The 19,257-nt window shown below is 46.8% G+C and overlaps 1 protein-coding gene across 1 annotated transcript in view; it reads right to left on the bottom strand.

The window, feature by feature from the left end:
- The window catches only part of FRMPD3 (FERM and PDZ domain containing 3), a 79,807-nt gene extending 76,758 nt beyond the window's left edge, over positions 1 to 3,049 (bottom strand). The window contains exon 1 of the mRNA XM_050777285.1: positions 2,642 to 3,049. Within this exon, the coding sequence (XP_050633242.1) occupies positions 2,642 to 2,789 (148 nt within the window). The 5' untranslated portion in view covers positions 2,790 to 3,049. The remainder of the gene's footprint in view (positions 1 to 2,641) is intronic.
- Positions 3,050 to 19,257: the final 16,208 nt, after the last annotated feature.

Genomic DNA, 19,257 nt, shown 5'->3' with positions numbered 1-19,257 from the left:
AAAGGGCTGGGATTACAGATGTGAGCTACTGTGCCTGGCTCTCCTTCGCATTTCTACTGCAAGGTTAAGAAAGCAGACCTATCTGAGGGCTGTACCTTCTTGGTTGGGGCAAAGGGTGAGGGTAGACGGGTACCACAAGGCTACGCTGCCTCTGATGTTTAGCAAAGATCTTCTTGGAGAAAAGCTTCTCAGAGACTTGGGGAGAATGAGAAGTCAGATCCAGCCTGACTCAAATTTGAAAGAATTGTTCAGTGACATGACCCACTATCAAACCAGCCTTGACTCTTGTTTGAGTCCACCTTGAAGGGCCAGATCCCAACTTCTCCCTCTCTCTCCAAAGAAGAGGGCTGCCCAAATTCCAAAAACACGAACATATACAACAAATACATCACTTGAGCACAGCTCAATGGCTCTGGAGTGTAGAGCCTATGTGCTGAGGATGGCTGCGCCAGCACAGGCAGCAGGATTCATTGCTCGAGCAGCAATTGCCCTAAACACACTAAGCCAAGTCTCCTGACAGTGCACTGGCTTCAGGAGCAGAGTGTGGTGGTGAAGAGAACACTCTTTACAGCCAGACAGACCTGGACTCTAATTCCAAATCTGCAGTTCACTGGTTGTGTGACCTTGGGTAAGACATTTAATCTCTCTGAGTCTCTCTTACCTCATCTATAAAATGGGAAAATAACAGTACATATGCATCACAGAAATGTTGGGAGGATGAATGAAATGATAAATATACAGCACTTAAAACAGCTGATTGATGTTGCTAAGAATTGGATAAATGGTAGTTATTATACCATCCAAGGGACAATTCCTTTAACCCATTTCATTCCTTCTATCTACTTCTGCCAAAAATGCCAGTCTCTTAGGTGGAGGCCACTCTATCTATCTTCTTCTTCCTTTCCCTCCCCTCCCTTGCTTCTATCTAACAGAAGAGGTCCTCAAGGAACTCAACCTCCTTTATGGGCCTTGACCCTTTGATGGCACTGGTAACATCAGTCTGCTACTGCTTTCACAAATGGTTTGTTGGCTTGATCAACCATAATTGCTCTTCTGTAGAATACTTTTTTTTTTTTGGTCTTTATTATGGCCTCAAATGAAGAACCAAACAAGTCCTGTGCATTCAGGAGCCACCTGGACCAGAAGGAGCACTATGGATCAGTCTTTTATGGGGCTTTTATAGGGCTATGCATGCCAGCCCCATGGCTTTTTGTGGTTCGTGCCTGGGGCTTTTCTTCTCTTCACCCCTCCAACTCCTTCTTCATTGTTATACCTTTGGCAGCTGAACCCCTCTAGGCCTGGGGGCTTCCTTCAGCTGTGCAAATTCTGTCTCATTTGAAGTTAAAGTAGGGGCTCCTGGTGGTCTATTACTGAGTGTTAGCTGGTCCCTCTTTCCCAGGATAAATTTGATTTCTGATCAGAGATTCAAAACCTTTTTGCCAAACTGCATGACTGACTCCAGAGCCTTAGGTCAGCCACGGACTCCTATACTAAATTGTTGTTGTCGTGTGTGTGTGTGTGTGTGTGTGTGTGTGTGTATGTGTGTTTTCCCCCCTCTGTGCCCTCTAGTTGAAGAGAGAGCTTACAAAAATCTTTTTCTTTCCCTTGGAGGATTGCAAAATTCATCAAATTTCTGCAAGGCCAGTTTGTACTCTGGCTGCTCCTCTTGACTGAGCGAGAAACTGTTGTAAACATCTAAAGCCTCAGGCCCAGCAAGTCAGGAATAAAGCTCCATTCCGTCTGTCTTTTCTGTCAATGCCTAGCACATTCAAAACAAAACAGTACTTCAGTCTTTTCCCATTTCATTCATGATAGCAGGGCTTCATAGCTTAGGTGGGGCTTTGCTTGTTCCATCCCACATGGCCCCTTACAGGACCTACTTCCCCTGCATGGCATCAAACAGGCCCAGGTGCAAACCCTGGCTCTGCTGCTTACAGCTGAGTGACACTGGACAAGTCATTTCTCTTTCATTATGCCTCAGTTTCCTCATTTACAAAATGGGAATGATATTACTTATTTACCTTGCAGGGGTGGCTGTGAGAATTAAACAAGATGATGTAAAGCACACAGTAGATGCTTAATCAATGGTAGATGTTTGTTACTGCCACTCAAGCATTCAGAGATTTCATTATCCTCTCCTCTCCTATCCCACCTGTGGTATCTTCATTCTGGTCTTCAATGGCTGACCTATTTCATGAGTATGTACATGTCTCCACAATCTGATGGTTAGGTTCTTGAGAACAGGAACTGTGTCTTGTACTTCCCTACAACATTGCTGGGCTTAGAGTAGGCAATCTATAAATACTTGTTGAATTAAATAGAATAGGCACATCTTTTTTTGCAAGACATTATGGCTCTTTTATGAATGTTTTATGCAAAGGGAATCTTTATTAAGACCCAGACGCTGTTAAACAATCAACTGCAGCCTTTTTCTAGGGCCCCAAACAACCTCAATGGTTGTGTCTATCAGTCTTAAAAGGCCAGCTCCCTCACACAGTTATTGGTTGGCAAGTCTTCAACCATTCTTCATGAATTCTTCAGCAACACAGTTAGAATGCTTGGAAGCTCTGCTTTTTGGGAAGACATGTGGGTGTTGGGAGACAGGAGTCAGGGCTAGGGGGACACTCTGAGGGACACCTACCTGGCCTCACAGATCGAACCACCACAGGCCTCTCACTGCCAGCCACGAAGCCAAAGCCATATATAGGGTCTCGATGAATGGTCACTTGTCGCAGTATCTCTGCTGGCAGCTGCTCACATTCCATATCATTTGCGCTCTCTTCCTGCATCACATGACTGGGGAAAAGGGAAGATGGGAGCAAAACAAGATGCACAGGGAACTAAGCCTCAGAACCAGCAGGGAGAGAGGCCAGTTAGGGTTCTGGCCCTGGCACCCAGAAGTTTACAGCTTAGTTTCCTACATCCTCTGGAGCCAACAGAAATGATGACTGCCTCATATTTCAGATTGGAGAAAGAGAAACCTAGAAAGTAGAAGCTACTGTCTTCAGGGCTAGAGCCAATAGAAGAAACTGATGTCTTGAGCCTGAAATTAGAGTCAGACCCTTCCTCTCAGATATTGGAACTCCAGAAGGAACCCAATACAAATATTCTGCAGAAGTTAACTGTCATCTTCCACTGACTTGGCTATTAACTACTTAAAGGAGACTAAAACCTTGCAGGAAGAGACCACAAGACAAGTAAGTGGCAGAAGAAATGTAAAGTTGTTCCAGAAGATGGAGCATCTTCATGAAGCCCTGATGCAATTAAAAAAAATTTTTTTTAAATTTTTTTTTTTTGAGACAAAGTCTCACTCTGTCACCCAGGTTGGAGTGCAGTGACACAATCTTGGCTCACCACAACCTCTGCCTCCTGTGTTCAAGAGTTTCTCCTGCCTCAGCCTCCCAAGTAGCTGGGACTACAGGCATGTGCCACCAAGCCTGGCTAATTTTTGTATTTTTAGTAGAGGTGGGGTTTTGCCGTATTGGCCAGGTTGGTCTTGAACTCCTGGCCTCAAGTGATCCTTTCACCTCAGCCTCCCAAAGTGCTGGGATTACAGGCGTGAGCCACCACGCCCGGCTCATCTTGATGCAATTTTAAACTTGAATATATCTTATGTTGTATACAAAAATAAATGATTTAGGTAGCATATATAAATAAATGTGCTAATGTCTGGGACCACAATTGTCCATAATGCCAACTTCTTTCAGTTCCACAGGAACTCTGGAAAAGAGTTCCTGTGGGCCAGGAGGGGAGCTGCATCCTGGGGCTGCCAGCAGGCCTGAAAGCCCAGAGAAGCTGGGAGAAGAGAAATCACTGTCCTAACACTGGGGAGAGATTACACATTGTTCTCCCGATGCCCACAACTTAAGTGACTAAAGCTTAGGAATTCCACAAGAGCTTCATAAATGTTCTCCGTCAAGGGCCAGGGGAGGCATACTGCAGGCAAGAAGGGGTCTGAGTGTAGTATTCAAACGAAAAGCACTGAAGAGTGAGGGTGTAGAGACACTGAGGTCTGTGATGACACTGGTGCCAAGGCCAGGGAAGGAGGTAAAAGGAGGAATGGATGGTCAAGGAGAATGGTAGGGCAGGTGGAGATGGAGGAGAGAGGGCCAGGGCCAGGGCCAAGTGACCCAGAGCCTTGGCTCGCTCATCTGGCACCACTACAGCCCCAGACTTTTAGGCCTTCTAGATAGATGGGTTTAAGTTTTCTAGCCTCAGTATGTGTATTTGCTAAAATTACGGTTCCAGGCAGAGCCCTTTGGAACAAGATACAGAGGGCCAGTAGCTAATTAATGAAACTAGTATAGGTTTGTAAAAGAAGTAGGAGGTTTTGACACTCTGAGAGCAACGCAATTCTTTTTATTTTTTTGAGATGGAGTCTTCCTCTGTTGCCCCAGCTGGAGTGCAGTGGCACGATCTCGGCTCACTGCAACCTCCACCTCCCAGGTTCAAGCGATTCTCCTGCCTCAGCCTCCAGGAGAGTAGCTGGGATTACAGGCACGTGCCACCACAGCTAGCTAATTTTTGTATTTTTAGTAGTGACATGGTATCACCATGTTGGCCAGGCTGGTCTTAAACTCCTGACCTCAGGCGGTCCACCCGCCTTGGCCTCCCAAAGTGCTGGGATTACAGGCGTGAGCCACTGCACCCAGTCGAGAGAAATGCAATTCTTTATTAGCTAAGAATATCAAATTCATCAGTAGCAAATGGTTTGAAGCATTTAGGTTATTTATCAGGACACAGTTTCAGTAATTAGAGAGAAGCTTTAGGACTATTTATAGGGGAAGGAGAAAAGATTTAGAATAATTGTATCAAAGAGAAATTCATAGTCCAGCAAAGAACTCTGAAGTTGTCTCTATCATATGAGATCTCTCTGGCTACACCTCACGCTGGCTTGGAGTCTATCTGTCACCCCTTCAGGAGGTGGAAGGGGATGCTAGGATGAGGTCAAGTCCCTGGAAGGCAAATTCAGAAACTTGCCCCTTCCCTCTCACACCGCTAAGATAAATGGTCACTTTTCAATAGAAAGTCACTCCAAAGCTGGAACGTGGCTGATTAGTGTCCTGGACAGGCACCCTCATGGGACAGGGACCCTCTGAGGGTGGCCACAGGCTGGCGCCTCTTTCATTTTGGCTCCTGGTGGCAGGCAGGAGCTCGTCCTTGAAGGGAGCCAGAGAACATCTTCCTGCAGCTGCCATCTTGCCTCACCCCTAGGGCTATTTGGGAAATGAGCCCTTTGCTTCCTGCCACCCGAACTTGTTGGCACTAAAAGAACTTCTTGGGATGGCACCAGCTCATTTCCGACATGGGCATCAGCCAGGGAAGGCTGTGCAGACTGTGGCGTGGGGAGCAGGAACTCCCGCAAGGAAGACAGACACAGGTGTGCTGTGGAAGCGCTTGGGATACTGTCCTATGCTCAGCGCTCCCCCTTGATCCCTGCCACTGCAGCCTCCCCTTTGCCCCTTTTTCCTTTTTTGAAGCAGAGGACACTTCAATTTCCATTGGACCTTGAGGTACTACCACTTCTGAAGAAAGTGGGCACTCCTGGAGCCAGAGGAATCAATAAGCAAACAGCCTTTTGTGACACAAGTGCTTTGCTTTACTCTTTTGACACATATTAATTAATCAACAAGTATTTATCGAGTGCCTAATCAGACAGTCCAGCACTCTGGGGTACACAGGAGAAGTGACAGGTCTCTGCCCTCAAAAAGCTTTCAGTCTAGCTGCGGGAGAAAAGACAAGTGTGTGTGCTGAACAAGAGAATTACAGTGCTAACTGAAACTGGTAGATGAGATCTATAACTAAGTTCCAACTTGGGTGTTCAGAGGAGGGGGTAGAGAAGCTGGAGAAGACTCCATGGAGGAAGTGGGGATTGTACTCGCTGGCCAAGAAAGGGCAGAGTTGGGGAGACAGGCAAGAACCAAGCTGTGTGCATAGGTGCATTCCATCTTCCTGCAGGTGGCCCAGCTATGTGGCTCATAGCCGCAGGCGTGTATACAGGTGTGGCTGGAGCACATTCATCCCTGGGTTGTCCCTAACTGAGCCAGACTAACCACCCTTAACTGCCTTCAATTCTGCAAGCAGCCCTTTTCTCACACCACTCCCAGGTATCTTGAGACAGGAGAGAAACACCTCCATTAACAGACCAGAAGGCCATTTTACAATTCAAATGGAAGTTGTTCCTTCCCTCCTGGGGTTTGCCTTTTTCAGTGTCTGCAGCTCAGTCCCTCTGAAATTTGCTAAGTGCCTGGAGACTTGGGAGTGACACTGAAGGCAAGCAGTGATGGATGACAGGAGCTCAGCTGTCCATGGGTCACATGACTATCCTCCTGGGGGAAACAGGCAATTTGACTTTGAAAGATGTTTGGCTTCTGGTCCCTTCAAATAGGGCATCCCTGAACAAAATTGTGAAGCATCCAATGCTTATCTCCCCCCACCCCCCACCCCACGAGGTTTGTTTCTGAGGTCTGCTATTTGCTTCTGTTGTTTGCCCCAAAGTATGCAATGCCTTCCTTCTCTCCCCTTCTTACCAAAGTCCCCAAAGGTATTCCCTCACCTTGTGCCAGGCTTGCCCTCTCTATTTAGCGACCTGGGTAAAGGCCTAGCCTTTCTCTTCTGCCTAATGATAACAACATTTTATATTCGTGCAGTTCTTTTCATTTTTACCCTCATTACTTAATTTGAGAAAAGATGCTTTCACATCCATTATCACCTCTGTCCTGCCAGACAGGCTAGGTGACTGTTCCTCCTCCATCCCAGCCTTCTAGGTAGGAGATGAAGAGGCACAGACCTACAGTGGCTAAGCACATTGGTGGCCCAGCTGGGGCCACATCTTTATGCTAGGACCCACAATCGCAGCACCCCCTTCCTGCTCCCTCCCACTCAGGGTCCTGGACCCTCTGGCTATCCAGAGTCTCCATTGCAAGCTGCCCCAACCCTACAGTCAGCAGCACTCTACGTCCTAGCCCAGCCTGTATGCTCAGCCCACAACATAATTAACCTGTTTCTGAGCCTGTTCACTCTGCGTTGTTGGGAGAATGAAATGAGATCATGACTACAGAAGCACTTAGGAAGGTTAAGCATATCACACAAATGTAGAGGTGGCGATGTTATTGGTAGCATTATTCGGGGTGGCTGGAGGAGCAGAGAAAGGGAGCCAAATATAAACTTCACCCACTTCACACAGCTGAAGCCCTTCCCCCAACTCCTTGCCTCTAAGAGATAGCCCCGCAACACACTCTGTCCGCTCATTCTCCCGGCAGCTCTTTCCCTGACCCAACTACCAGACAACCTGACTCCCTCTGGATGCCCTGATTCCTCCATGGGCTAAACTGATCCCTCCATCACTGTCCAAAGAGGGACTGGTAGCTCGAGCTCATGCTAACAACTGTTGCTAGGCAGATGTGGCTAAAGGACAAATGAACCGAGAATAATACAGAATGATTCTAAGCTGATGCTCTCCTGAGTTGTGCTTTCATACAGGAAGATGGAAATGTAACAGCTAAATTTCCAGGCATCCACTTTTAGTTCTCCAGCCCTCTTTGCCTTTGGCTCCTTTTTCTTTACATTTGGTTGGCTCCTTGGGGAGTCTTGTCACTCCCCTCAAGACTGGCAGAATTTGGAACCATGTGGGGCCAATTAGCCCTCTGATTCCGGTAACAGAAGCCTGACTCTACTGGAAGCTCTAGAGATCCAGCATGGCAGGCTAGCAGCTGGGACCCCATGAGATGCAACATTCCCCTGGCAGCAGAGATGGCAGCCTCCCCAGAGCTGTGAAGTAGCTGCTCTGGGTGCCCTTTTGTAGGGAGCTTGGGCACAAACCTTTCTTCCTATAAAGAAGCCCTTGCTTGTTATTTTAGCTAGCTGCTCCTTATTCTAGTAGTGCTGCTCAAACTTTAAAGTACATACAAATCACTTGGGAGTATTGCTAAAATGATTCTGATGCAGTAGGTCTGGAGCAAGGTCTGAGACTCTAACAAATTCCAGGGTCGTGCCCATGCTGCTGGTCCACAGACCACACTTTGAAAAGCCAGGACTGAAAAGAGTGCTATTTTTAGACAACGGAAGAGCTACAGTCAGGTGGGAAAACTGAGGTGCTTTTATTCCACTGGGTTATGGCATTGAAGGCCTGGGTTAAAGCATAAATGTTATGTTTTGTGGACACATAAATTCATGCAAAAAAAAAAAAAAAAAGAACTTGCTGGTTGAATCAGATTTATCCCAGGAGAGAACAGGGAGGGCTCTAAACTGACATGAAATAAGACAGATACGGCTGCACTGAGGAAAAGTAGACAGAAGATCTGAAAGAGGGGGCACTGTTTAAGTCCAACTGAAGAGTTTGGTCAGCGAAAGGAAAGCCTGAGAACAGTGGCGTCTGGGAGGAAGGTGAGGAAAATGCTGGAAAAGGGGACAGTGCAGAAAACAATAATATCAGCTGCCATTTATTGAGGACTTACTATGCTCCAGGTGCTGTCCACAAATTATGTCACCCCATTTTCACAATAACCTCATGAGCTAGGTGGTATTATGTCCATTTTACAGATAAGGAAACCGAGATTTTGGAAGAGAGATTAAGTAATTTGCTGAAGGGTATACAACTATATATATTGTGTGGCACAGGGGCAATCATCTTCCACAATCTATGCCAAGAACCTGTGGATAAAGTAGGGGTTTTGTTGTTGTTATTGTTGTTTTGTTTTTGAGACAGTGTCTCACTCTTGTTGCCCAGTGGAGCCATCACAGTTCATGGCAGCGTCGACTTCCTGGGCTCAGATGATCCTCCCACCTCAGCCTCCCCAGGAGCTGGGACTACAGGTGCATGCCACCATGCCTGGCTAATTTTTTTTGTTGTCGTTGTTGTTTTGTATTTTTAGTAGAGATAGGGTTTTGCCCTATTGGTTAGGCTGGTCTCGAACTCCTGGGGTCAAGTGATCCGCCCACCTCAGCTTCCAAAAGTGCTGGAATTTCAGGCATGAGCCACCGCACCCAGCCTAAAGTAGTTTTCTAGAAGGCAATGAGATAGGCTTGGTAGGAGGATTCGGCAGACTGCTCTTCCCTAAGTGAACTGAGGGCCACTTCAATGCTGTCTGTAAGAGCAGCCTCCCTTGAAGTCCCCCTAACCAGCAGCTCACCTATCAGAGACTCCAGCCCCAGAACTGGCTTTTTACATGCCTCTAAGCCTACTCTCCCATATGTGAGACTCATCCAACAAGGCCTCGCCTTTCTGTTCACTTCAGTCACCACCAGAAAGAAGTCTACTTGCCTCTGGTCCTTAGAACCCTGACTCTCGTCCCCATAGCAGTCTGTTTACACTCTTATCCCATTTTTCTCCTCCCTTTCAAATCCTTCCAGTGTGTCCACTGGAACTCTCAGTCAACAACAAACTCTCCTATAGCCTCCGTTTATTCTCTGAAAGTGTCCTTCACCTTCTTTCCCAGTTGAGACCTGTGTATTCCTTGAGGGCACCACTTCCCCACCAGCCCTCTCAAATGGAAACTGGGGTTTTAGGTTTTGCTTTGTTTTGTTTTTCTCTTGCAAAATTCAAGTCCTCCAGGACCTGCAGGTGAGATAGGTGTCCTCCTTGTTGCCAATGCTGCCTCCAGGCCATTACTCCTCCTTCTTTCTGCAAAATATCCTGCACCTTTGAGGAACCTGCCTGCCGCCTACCTCTACCACTCTCTTTCTCCTCATTGGTATCTACAGATTTCCTGAGTCGGTCCCACATTCACTGAGGTCTTTAGTTCCCAGTCACATGTGATCTTTCCCTCCACTCCTTAAAAGAAATCATGGTAAAATATCCATAACATAAAAGTTACCATTTTAACCATTTTTATTATTGATTGATTGACTGAGACAGGGTCTCACTCTGTCACCCAGGCTGGAGTGCAGTGGCAGAATCATAGCTCACTGCACTCTTGACCTCCCAGGCTCAAGCAATCCCACCTCAGACACACAAGTAGCTGGGACCACAGGCATGTGCCACCATGCCTGACTATTTTTTTTATATATATATATACACACACACACACACACACATATATATATACACACATATATAATTTTTTGAGATGGAGTCTCGCTCTGTCGCCCAGGCTGGAGTGCAGTGGTGTGATCTCTGCTCACTGCAAGCTCTGCCTCCCCGGTTCACACCATTCTCCTGCCTCAGCCTTCCCAGCTGCTGGGACTACAGGTGCCCGCCACCACGCCTGGCTAATTTTTTGTATTTTTTAGTAGAGACGGCGTTTCACCGTTTTAGCCAGGATGGTCTCCATCTCCTGACCTCGTGATCCGCCTGCCTCGGCCTTCCAAAGTACTGGGATTACAGGCATGAGCCACCGCGCCTGGCTTATATTTTATATTTTTTTTAGAGATGCGGTTTTGCCATATTGCCCAGGCTGGTCTTGAACTGTTGGGCTCAAGCAATTCACCCACCTCAGCCTCCCAAAATGTCGGGATTACAGGTGTGAACCACCGTGCCCAGCCTTACCATTTTTAGAAGTACAGTTTTACAGCATTAAGTACACTCACATTATTATGCAACCATCACCACCATCCATCTCCACAACTTTTTCATCTTCCCAAACTGAAACTCTGTACCCATTAAATAGTAATCCCTCATTCCTCCTCCCTTCCCAACCCATGGAAGCCACAATTCTACTTTCTGTCTCTATGAACTTGATTTCTGTAGGGATCTCATATAAGAGGAATCATACAATATCTGTCCTTTTGTGACTAGCATACTTTGCTTAGCATAATGTCTTCAAGGTTCATCCATATTGCTGCATGTGTCAGAATTTCCTTCCTTTTGAGACTAATAGTCCATTGTACGTATGTATCACATTTTATTAACCTGTTGATGCATATTTGGGTTGTTTCTACCTTTTGGTTGTTGTGAATAATGTAGCTATGAACATGGGTGTACAAATATCTGCTGCAGCCCCTGTATTCTTTTGGGTACATACCCAGAAGTGGAACTGCTGAATCGTAAGGTAATTCTATGTTTTACTTTTTGAGGAATCATCATACTGTTTTCCACAGCAGCTGTACCATTTATGTTCCCACCAGCAATACACAAAGGTTCCAATTTCTCCACATTTTGGCCAACATTACAACACTTATTATTTTCTGTGTTTTTCATTTGTTTTTATAATAGCCTTCCTAATGGGTATGTCCACTCCAACTCTTGATATCATTGTTGGTGAATTCAACATCCACACGGTGACGAGGAGACGTCTAACAATTGCTTCTTCCACTTCACTCACTCCATCATCACCTACCTAGACTTTGTGTTATCAGATATTGCACTACCCCCAAATCTCAATGCCCAATATCCCACTCTCTACGACACCATCTGTCCTTCCAGTTTACCTCCACAAGGGCTCCCACTGCAGGAAGAATCTGAACGCGTCATGATCACCTATTCACTTCCCACTTGATATTCCCTTTTCCTGGAAATCTCTTCCCTCGTTTTTCACAAAGCTGGTTCTTCATCCTTTAGGTCTCAGCTTAAATGTCACCTTTTCAGAGATGCCCATCTGCCAGCACTTTCTCCTACTTATTACTGTTCTTACTCTCCTTCAAGTTCCTTTTTATTTTCACTTCTCTTCATGTCCAGCTTAGAGTTCCTGGTCTATCATTATGATCATTCCCTTCCAAACACCTTCAACTTCCTTACTTCCTCTCCCCCTGCTATATACCTCATCCTTTGATGAACTCAATTCTCCTTGACTGCATCCAAGTAGCTGAAAGGTGCTGGAGAAAAGTCACACAACTGAGTAGCTGGACTTCACTTTAAAATCCATGGGTATACGCTCTCAATGCTGTCTGGCCATTTATCTCCTCCCTCCCTCCTTCCCTCCCTCCCTCCCTTCCTTCCTTTCCTTCTTTTCTTTTCTCTTTCTTTTCTTTCTCTCTTCTCTCTCTCTCTCTCTCTCTGTTTTTTTCTGAAGTTTTGCTGTTGATGCCCAGGCTGGAGTGCAATGGCACCATCTCGGCTCACTGCAACCTCCGCCTCCCAGGTTCAAGCAATTCTCCTGCCTCAGCCTCCTGTGTAGCTGGGATTACAGGCGCCTGCCACCACACCTGGCTATTTTTTGTATTTTTTAGTAGAGACAGGGTTTTGTCATGTTGGCCAGGCTGCTCTCAAACTCCTGACCTCAGGTGATCCACCTGCCTCGGCCTCCCAAAGTACTGGGATTACAAGCGTGAACCACCACATCCAGCCGTGGTCAACACTTTTTCTGTCTCTAAAATGACTATTTCATTGCTCGCCCTCTCTCCTCCATCTTCCTCACTTTCCCATTTTCCCCAAGAAATCTCAGCTGATGACCTCATCCCATAGATTACTGAAAAAAATAGAAGATGAAAAAAATTAGATGAGAGCTCCTTCATCTTACCGCCACCAAATCTATACACTACCCTGTCTACATCTGTACCAATGTTTTATTTTTCCCTATTAAAATGGAGGATGTTTCTTTTTATCTATTATGGCGAATCTCCTTGCTTATGTTCTGGTATCATCCCCTCTCATCTTCTCAAGGATTTTACTCCTTTGGGCATTCATTCTCTTCCCTAAATTACCAATCTCTCCACCGCTCCAGAATCATGCTAGCATGCTGATGGAAATAATCCATCCTTAAGAAAACAAACAAAATACACCTCCCTCTACTCCACAATTCCCTTGCAGTGTCTGCCCCATTTTCCTGGTCCCCTTGGGAACAAAATTCCTCAAAAACGTTTTCTACACTATGTCTCTACTTCATCTCTTTTTTTTCTTCTTTTTCTTTTTACTGGCCTCTACATAAGGACACAACACTTCTTCATCTTTTATTTACTTCCCGGTCCACTATCCTCTGGCTTCCACATCTATCACTCTGCAGAGTTGCTCTTGTTAAGGTCCCCAGTGGCCTCCAATCCTCACCTACTCAACTTCTCAACAGGTGTAGACACAGTCAGCCACTGCATCCTTGCTGAAACATTCTCCTCTCTTGGCTTCTAGGACTACCTCCAAACTGCCCTCCAACCTCTCTGGCCACTTTTTCTTAGTCTCCTTTGTGGGCTTCTTCTCCCCTACTTAATCACTAGATATTGGGGTTCCTTGGAACTCAGTTCCAGGACTTCTAGTCTCTCTCTACTCTCTTTCCTAAGGTGATCTCATCCAGTTCCAGTCCCCTGGTTTTAAATACAATCTATATTCAGACAACTCCCAAATTTGCATTCTAACCACACCTCCTCTGTGAGTTCTAAACCTCATGTACTCTGACATGTTTACTTTTATGCCTCACAGGAATCTCAAACTTATCATGTCCGAAACTGAACTCTTGATTTATTTTCCCTCTCAAGCCCAGGCTTCCCTCAGCCTTCCTCATCTCAGCATATGGCACCATCATCTCTTCAATTACTTAAGCCAGAAACCTGAGAGTCATTCTCGAGGCCTGTCTCTCCCTTTCCCTTACCTCCTCACTTAGTCCCTCAGTATTGTGTAAGTATTGTTGGCTGTCACTTAAAAACCCATCCAAGACCGGGCACAGTGGCTCACACCTGTAATCCCAGCACTTTGGGAGGCCGAGGAGGGCAGATCACCTGAGGTCAGAAGTTCGAGACCAGCCTGGCCAACATGGTGAAACCCTGTCTCTACTAAAAATACAAAAATTAGCTGGGCGTGGTGGCACGCACCTGTAATCCCAGCTACTCAGGAGGCTGAAGCAGGAGAATCGCTTGAACTCCGGAGGCAGAGGTTGCAGTGAGCTGAGATCGCACCACTGTACTCCAGCCTGGGTGACAGAGCAAGACTCTGTCCAAAAAAAAAAAAAAAAGGAAAAGAAAAAAAGAAAGCTCATCCAGGATCTGACCAGCTCTCTCGCTCTCCACGGCTGTCACACAGTTCAAGCCACCGTCATCATCTCTCCTGTGGGCTGCTGCAGCAGCCTCCTTACTGCTCTCCTTGTATCCACTGCTGCCCCCTTCCAAGTCTGGCCTCTACAGATACTGCAAAAAGTCTCTATCAGATCCTGTCACTCCCCTGCTTAAAACCTTTCAGACATTTCCTACTGCAAGCGAATAATATTCAAACTCCTTTTGTGTGGCCCACAAGGCCCTGCATGATCTCTTTCTGCCGTACCTGCCAACTCCCCCACACCCCCATGTTACTCTTCCTCTTGCCTACTACAATCTTGCCCTCCTGGCCTCCTTTTAGTTTCTCAACACACTAAGGTCTTTGCCACCTTAAGGCATTCCCACTTGGTATTCCTTTTTCCTGGAAACCTCTTTTCCCATTCTTCATATGGTTGAATTTATCCTTTAGGTCTCCATTTAAATATCACTTCCTCACAGAGGCCTTCCCTGGAAACTTTACCTTGGTTTTTCTCTACTATTGCAACCTGTTCATTTCATTCTTGAGACTCATCACAATTTGTAGTTATATATTCATTTATGTGATTATTTGGCTTTAAACCCCATAAGAGTAGGAACTCTGTCTTTTTTGTACAACAGTGTATCTCCTCCACTTGATATGATACCTGGCACACAATTAAGTGCTTAGTATTTTCTAAATCAACCAATGCAGGAATAGAAGTGAATTTGAGGCATACAGATTAGAATCCTCTGGCCATTCCATGCAATTTATTATCAAATACCTACTGCTTGTGTCTCAGCCTGTGAAAGGCAGGTTTCTGAATGGGAAGTCTGGCCCATGGGAGAAACCCCTCAACATCTCTGTCCAAAGACAAAGTCAAAGAGAGAATGCAGTCAAAGAAAGAGTATAGGGAGGGCTACAAGCTAAGAAGGAATGGAAGCGGCATGGCTCCAGCCTTTTTAGGGGAGTGACAGTAGGAAATCCAACAGCTATTCCTTCTCAGAGAAGGAACTTTTTAAGGGTAGACAACTATCCTTTCAGAATGGCAAGAGGCAGGAGGATGGGCAGGGTGACTTTGAATAGTCCTTCCCATTCTGAAAGTCTGGGTAGATGATTTGGTTACTTTCCTAGCTTCCTCTCTATTTCCCTTGCAGGTCTTCATGGCTCTGCAACTTCCTCTTCAGCTGAGCTTGGAAAGGCATCTTCTGGAAAACATGGTGGTATCTGGATTCTTTTTCTGGTTGTCCAAACAGTTGCTTTTCCCCAGTGGGCTGGAATGGAGACACCTATCACCCATTCTAGCAGGTCAGGAGGGAGCAGGGGGAGAGACCAAGGTCATCTTTCCTTTCACAAATACCTGGAAGACTGGAGTCACCTTGCAAAAGTCCAACCCCATAATGCTTCAGAGAGGGAACTGCAGAGGACCCTCCATACAGCTGTCCCCTCCCCTGTCCCCTCCTCCCTCCAGGAGCTATAGTCAATAGATTCAGACATGTTGTCTAATAGGTCCAGACATGCTCCTAAACCCTCCCTGCTGGGGCTGCCAGCCCAGTGACAGATGTGAGGGCTGTGCCAGATGTGAGGCTGATGCCATATGGCACTGTGTGTCACAAGGTCTGAAGCTGCTGCCACTGAGCTGTGGCAGAATTAGTGGGGAGATCCTGTTTTAGCCTCCACTCACCTGTCACCGGCAGAGGCAGCGAGGGGGAACTGGAGCAATGAAACATTCATAAGAGCTTGAAGGAGTTGTCATGTCACACCAAAGAGCCCTGGGCACCCACCCTCCATGTACCACACCAACTAATTCTGAAAGAGGCAGAGACCTATAGGGATTGACTGAGCCAGAAGGCAAAAGATAAGGAATGAAGGAAAAGACACAGTCAAGAGGGGAAGACAGCTGAGCAGGAAAGGGGACCAGGCAGAGCAGAGGGGAGAGGAAAAGAGAGGCCATGAAAACAAGACAAAGAGGAGAAATGAGACAAGAGGAGGGCCTTGCAGACGGTGAAGAGGAAAGTTCAGGCTTGGGGAAGGCAAGCACTGCAGAAGCTGTGCAGCCACCTCTTGTTGTCTTGGCTTTTTGGAGGTGCTCTCCAGTTCCTCACCTGTTCTTTTTAAAATGCTCTTGAGCTGCCCCCCACCAGCCCTGCCCTCAGGGCTCCTACCACTGCTAAAGGGTCACATGGTAATGACAGTCTTCTGGTAGAGTACCTTGGGTGATGAAGCTATGGGGGAGGGGGTTGGTATTTTGCCATACTGAGAGCCTAACTGCACCCTCCCCATCTCACAGATGGGGACGCAGCAGGCAAGGGACAAATCAGAAATGGCATGAAGAAGAGACCCAGGACACCTTCCTGACTTCAGCCAATTTCCCACTCACCAGAGGCTGTAGTGTGTGTGTGTGTGTGTGTGTGTGTGTGTGTGAGAAAGAGGAGATAAAAAAAAAAAAAAAAGAAAATATAGGAAGTGGACAGAATTCCAGAAGGTAGGAGGGAATGGTCATGATGGGGAAAGTGGAGTTGGCAGGGAAAACAGCAGCAGGCCTGAATTCTTCCCCTCAGTGAACACATCTCTCCAAGGCCAGGCTGGGCTGCAGAGCCCTGGCTACAGAATGCTAAGCCAGAAGAGGGTCCCCGGCCACCCAGATCTCTCTCTCCTCTTAGATCTCAGACTTCAGCCTGCCAAGGGCTGAACTGTAAACAAACCTTGGAGGGCAGACAGGGGTAGCAGGTGTGGGCAGGAACTTCTGGGAACTTCCCAACAAGTAGCTGCCTCCAGCAGCTAAAGACCCAGGGCTCAAATAGCACCCCTCTGGGGGCTGTTTGGCAGGTGCCTGCTGCACAGAGCTCTGGGCAAAGCCTCCTGAATCCAAATGTGGGCCTACTCAGCTGGCTGGCTGTGCCATCTTCTTTCTTCCTGTGAGGCTGCTAGGCATCAATGGCCTGGGCCACCAGCTTTCCATGCCCCCAACCGCTGATGCTCATCAAACTCCTGGAGAATCTCAGAGTTGGCAGGGAGCTTGGAGGTTACTGACTTCCCCCTTGCCCACCCTCTGCTAATTTCCAGAAGCAGCAGGGGGAAGCTTTCTAGAAGATGACTGCAGTTGGGTATGGTGGGAAGGGCCAGATTTGAGCAACTGGAGAGGGAGGGCACTGAGAACAGGCCCAGAGACAGAAGGGAACAGGCATATGTGGCACGAGGCATGAACACAATAGCCTGAGTAGATGACAGAGTTGCTGGGGAAAGATTAGTTGGGAAGCAAGAAGCATAACTGACCCAGCATAGACAGTGAGTAGGCCTTTCTCTCACTCCCTCTCTCATGTCTGGCTCTGTTGGGACTCTGAGTTCTACCTTCCACCCTCAACTCCCATGCCCCTTTGGGGAACTTGTGAAGAGAGGGGCAGGCCAGTCTAGCCAGAGCTGGACAGAGAAAGGCACATCTATCTCAACGCTTTGCCTAGATGTCTATGTGCTCCCTGCACTTGCCCAAGATGATGCAGGTTGTATCTGAAGCCAAGGATTTATGCCCAGCAGTTGCCAAGCTGACTTCCTGTGAGGGAGCAACCCCTGACTCCTTCCAGTGCACCATCTCTGAATTGTCCAATCAGGAGCACAGTCCAGGGACAGGGCAAAAATTAGGCCAAAAAGCCAGTAATCAAAGGATGATACATGAACAGAGGCCTGGTAAACTCATGTCACCTTGTCTGGAGGCATCCAGAAACGCCAACAGTAGCCTCAGGACAATGAGACACCTTTTATTCTGTCTAATTGCATCTTCCTGCTGAGAGGGAGAAAAGAATTATAAGGTCTTTCTTAAACAGTGGTCAGAAAAGGGGAGTGAAGTTGGTGAACCCTCCACCTAAGAATAAAAACCAAGGGCAAGAGCACGTGCTGCGCTGAACCACTAGCACAGAGGGCATGAGTTAGCACCAAAGCACTCTGTACCTCCCCCACGTTGGTAGCTGGGAAACCCCTGTCTGTTTCCTGAAGGTGAGTGACAGAGAAATTACAAACCTCAGAGCACCTGTGGGCTTATCTTTGGGTGCATCAAGGACAGGCAGGGAGTGGGTGGGGAAGAAGATTGCATCCTACTATACAACCAGGCTTGGGGGAAACAGAATCCTAGGGAATCCTGAGAACCCACAAGCTCTCTATCTGGCAACACTGATTTGATGATGGACCCCAGACTTGACTCACTAAGGTAGAAAAGCAGACCCAGGCATTTTAGGAAGAATCAAAAAGAGTAAGGAGAAATGATTTTTTTTTTTTTTGGCCCAAACTTCAGTCACTCAGAAACAATCTATTAACCAGAAAATCCATTCCCTAAGCATTCAGGTTTGGGGATTACAATTTTTGTTTTGTTTTGTTTTTTGTTTTTTTTCTTTCAGTAATTAAAATCCACAGAGCTGGGGCTCTCTGTTACAGAAGAATGCAAGCTCTGCTCTGATGTCTCCCTTCTTATAAGGGTAATAATAGCAGAGTCCCTTACTGTGAATCAGGGCTTCCTCCACCAGCATTTAGATAGCATTCATTCATTCATTCATTCATATATATAATAAAAGTTTATTGAGCACCTACTATGTGCCTGGCATAGTGCTGAGATATGGAGATAACTAAGGCACAGTCTATCCCCTTAGGGAGATTGCAGTCTAAGGTGGAGGCAGGTATGTAAACAGACTAATATAAAACCATGTGTTACCTGGTACCACAGAGGGCAGCAGAGGATGCTACGTAAGCACAGAAGAGACTATGTATGCCCCAACCATGCTGTGACTCCCAGGGGAAGACCAACACTCCCTCCTCTCACCAAAGGTGAGAAGGACATTCCAGGAAAGGAATGTCAAACCTGACAGCAAATGAAAAATTAAGAAGATTCAGTAACAAGGGAAACCTCTAGGTATTTAAGTCACTACAATCATAAAAAGAAATCATAGAATAAATTCAGGCAAAACTGAAGGGAATGTTTAATTCGAGGACCAATGCTACCCACTGACTCCCTTCATGTCACCTTATGAAATGATACAGTTCACTCTGAAGAGGCCACAGAGACAACCAGGGACACAGCCCAGCACTGGACTTGCCAGCCACATGTCTAACGCACCACCCCAAAGCTACACATGGAAGGTTCCCCTCTCATGAGAGAAGGCAGGAAGGGTGGACCACCAGCAGATGCACTGAGATCCAGCCAGAGTAATAGAGACCAAAGCTATAAAGCTCACATACCCCATTATGCCCACATTGAAGAGGGTCTGTGCGGAGCCAACTCTATGGATGGGCCAGGACCAACAGTGAGGAGCTATAAATAGCCCAACTGCAGGACCAGGTGTGACACAGGAACTCGGCAAGGGACCTGGCCACATTCAGGTTTCAGGTTTCAGCTCACAGAGGCCAAGCTGGGGTGAGGGGGA

Source organism: Macaca thibetana, chromosome X (assembly GCF_024542745.1).
Source record: "Macaca thibetana thibetana isolate TM-01 chromosome X, ASM2454274v1, whole genome shotgun sequence".
Classification (NCBI taxonomy): Eukaryota; Metazoa; Chordata; class Mammalia; order Primates; family Cercopithecidae; genus Macaca; species Macaca thibetana.
Note: the sequence above shows the minus strand (reverse complement) of the source record. Positions and strands in the feature narration are given on the sequence as shown.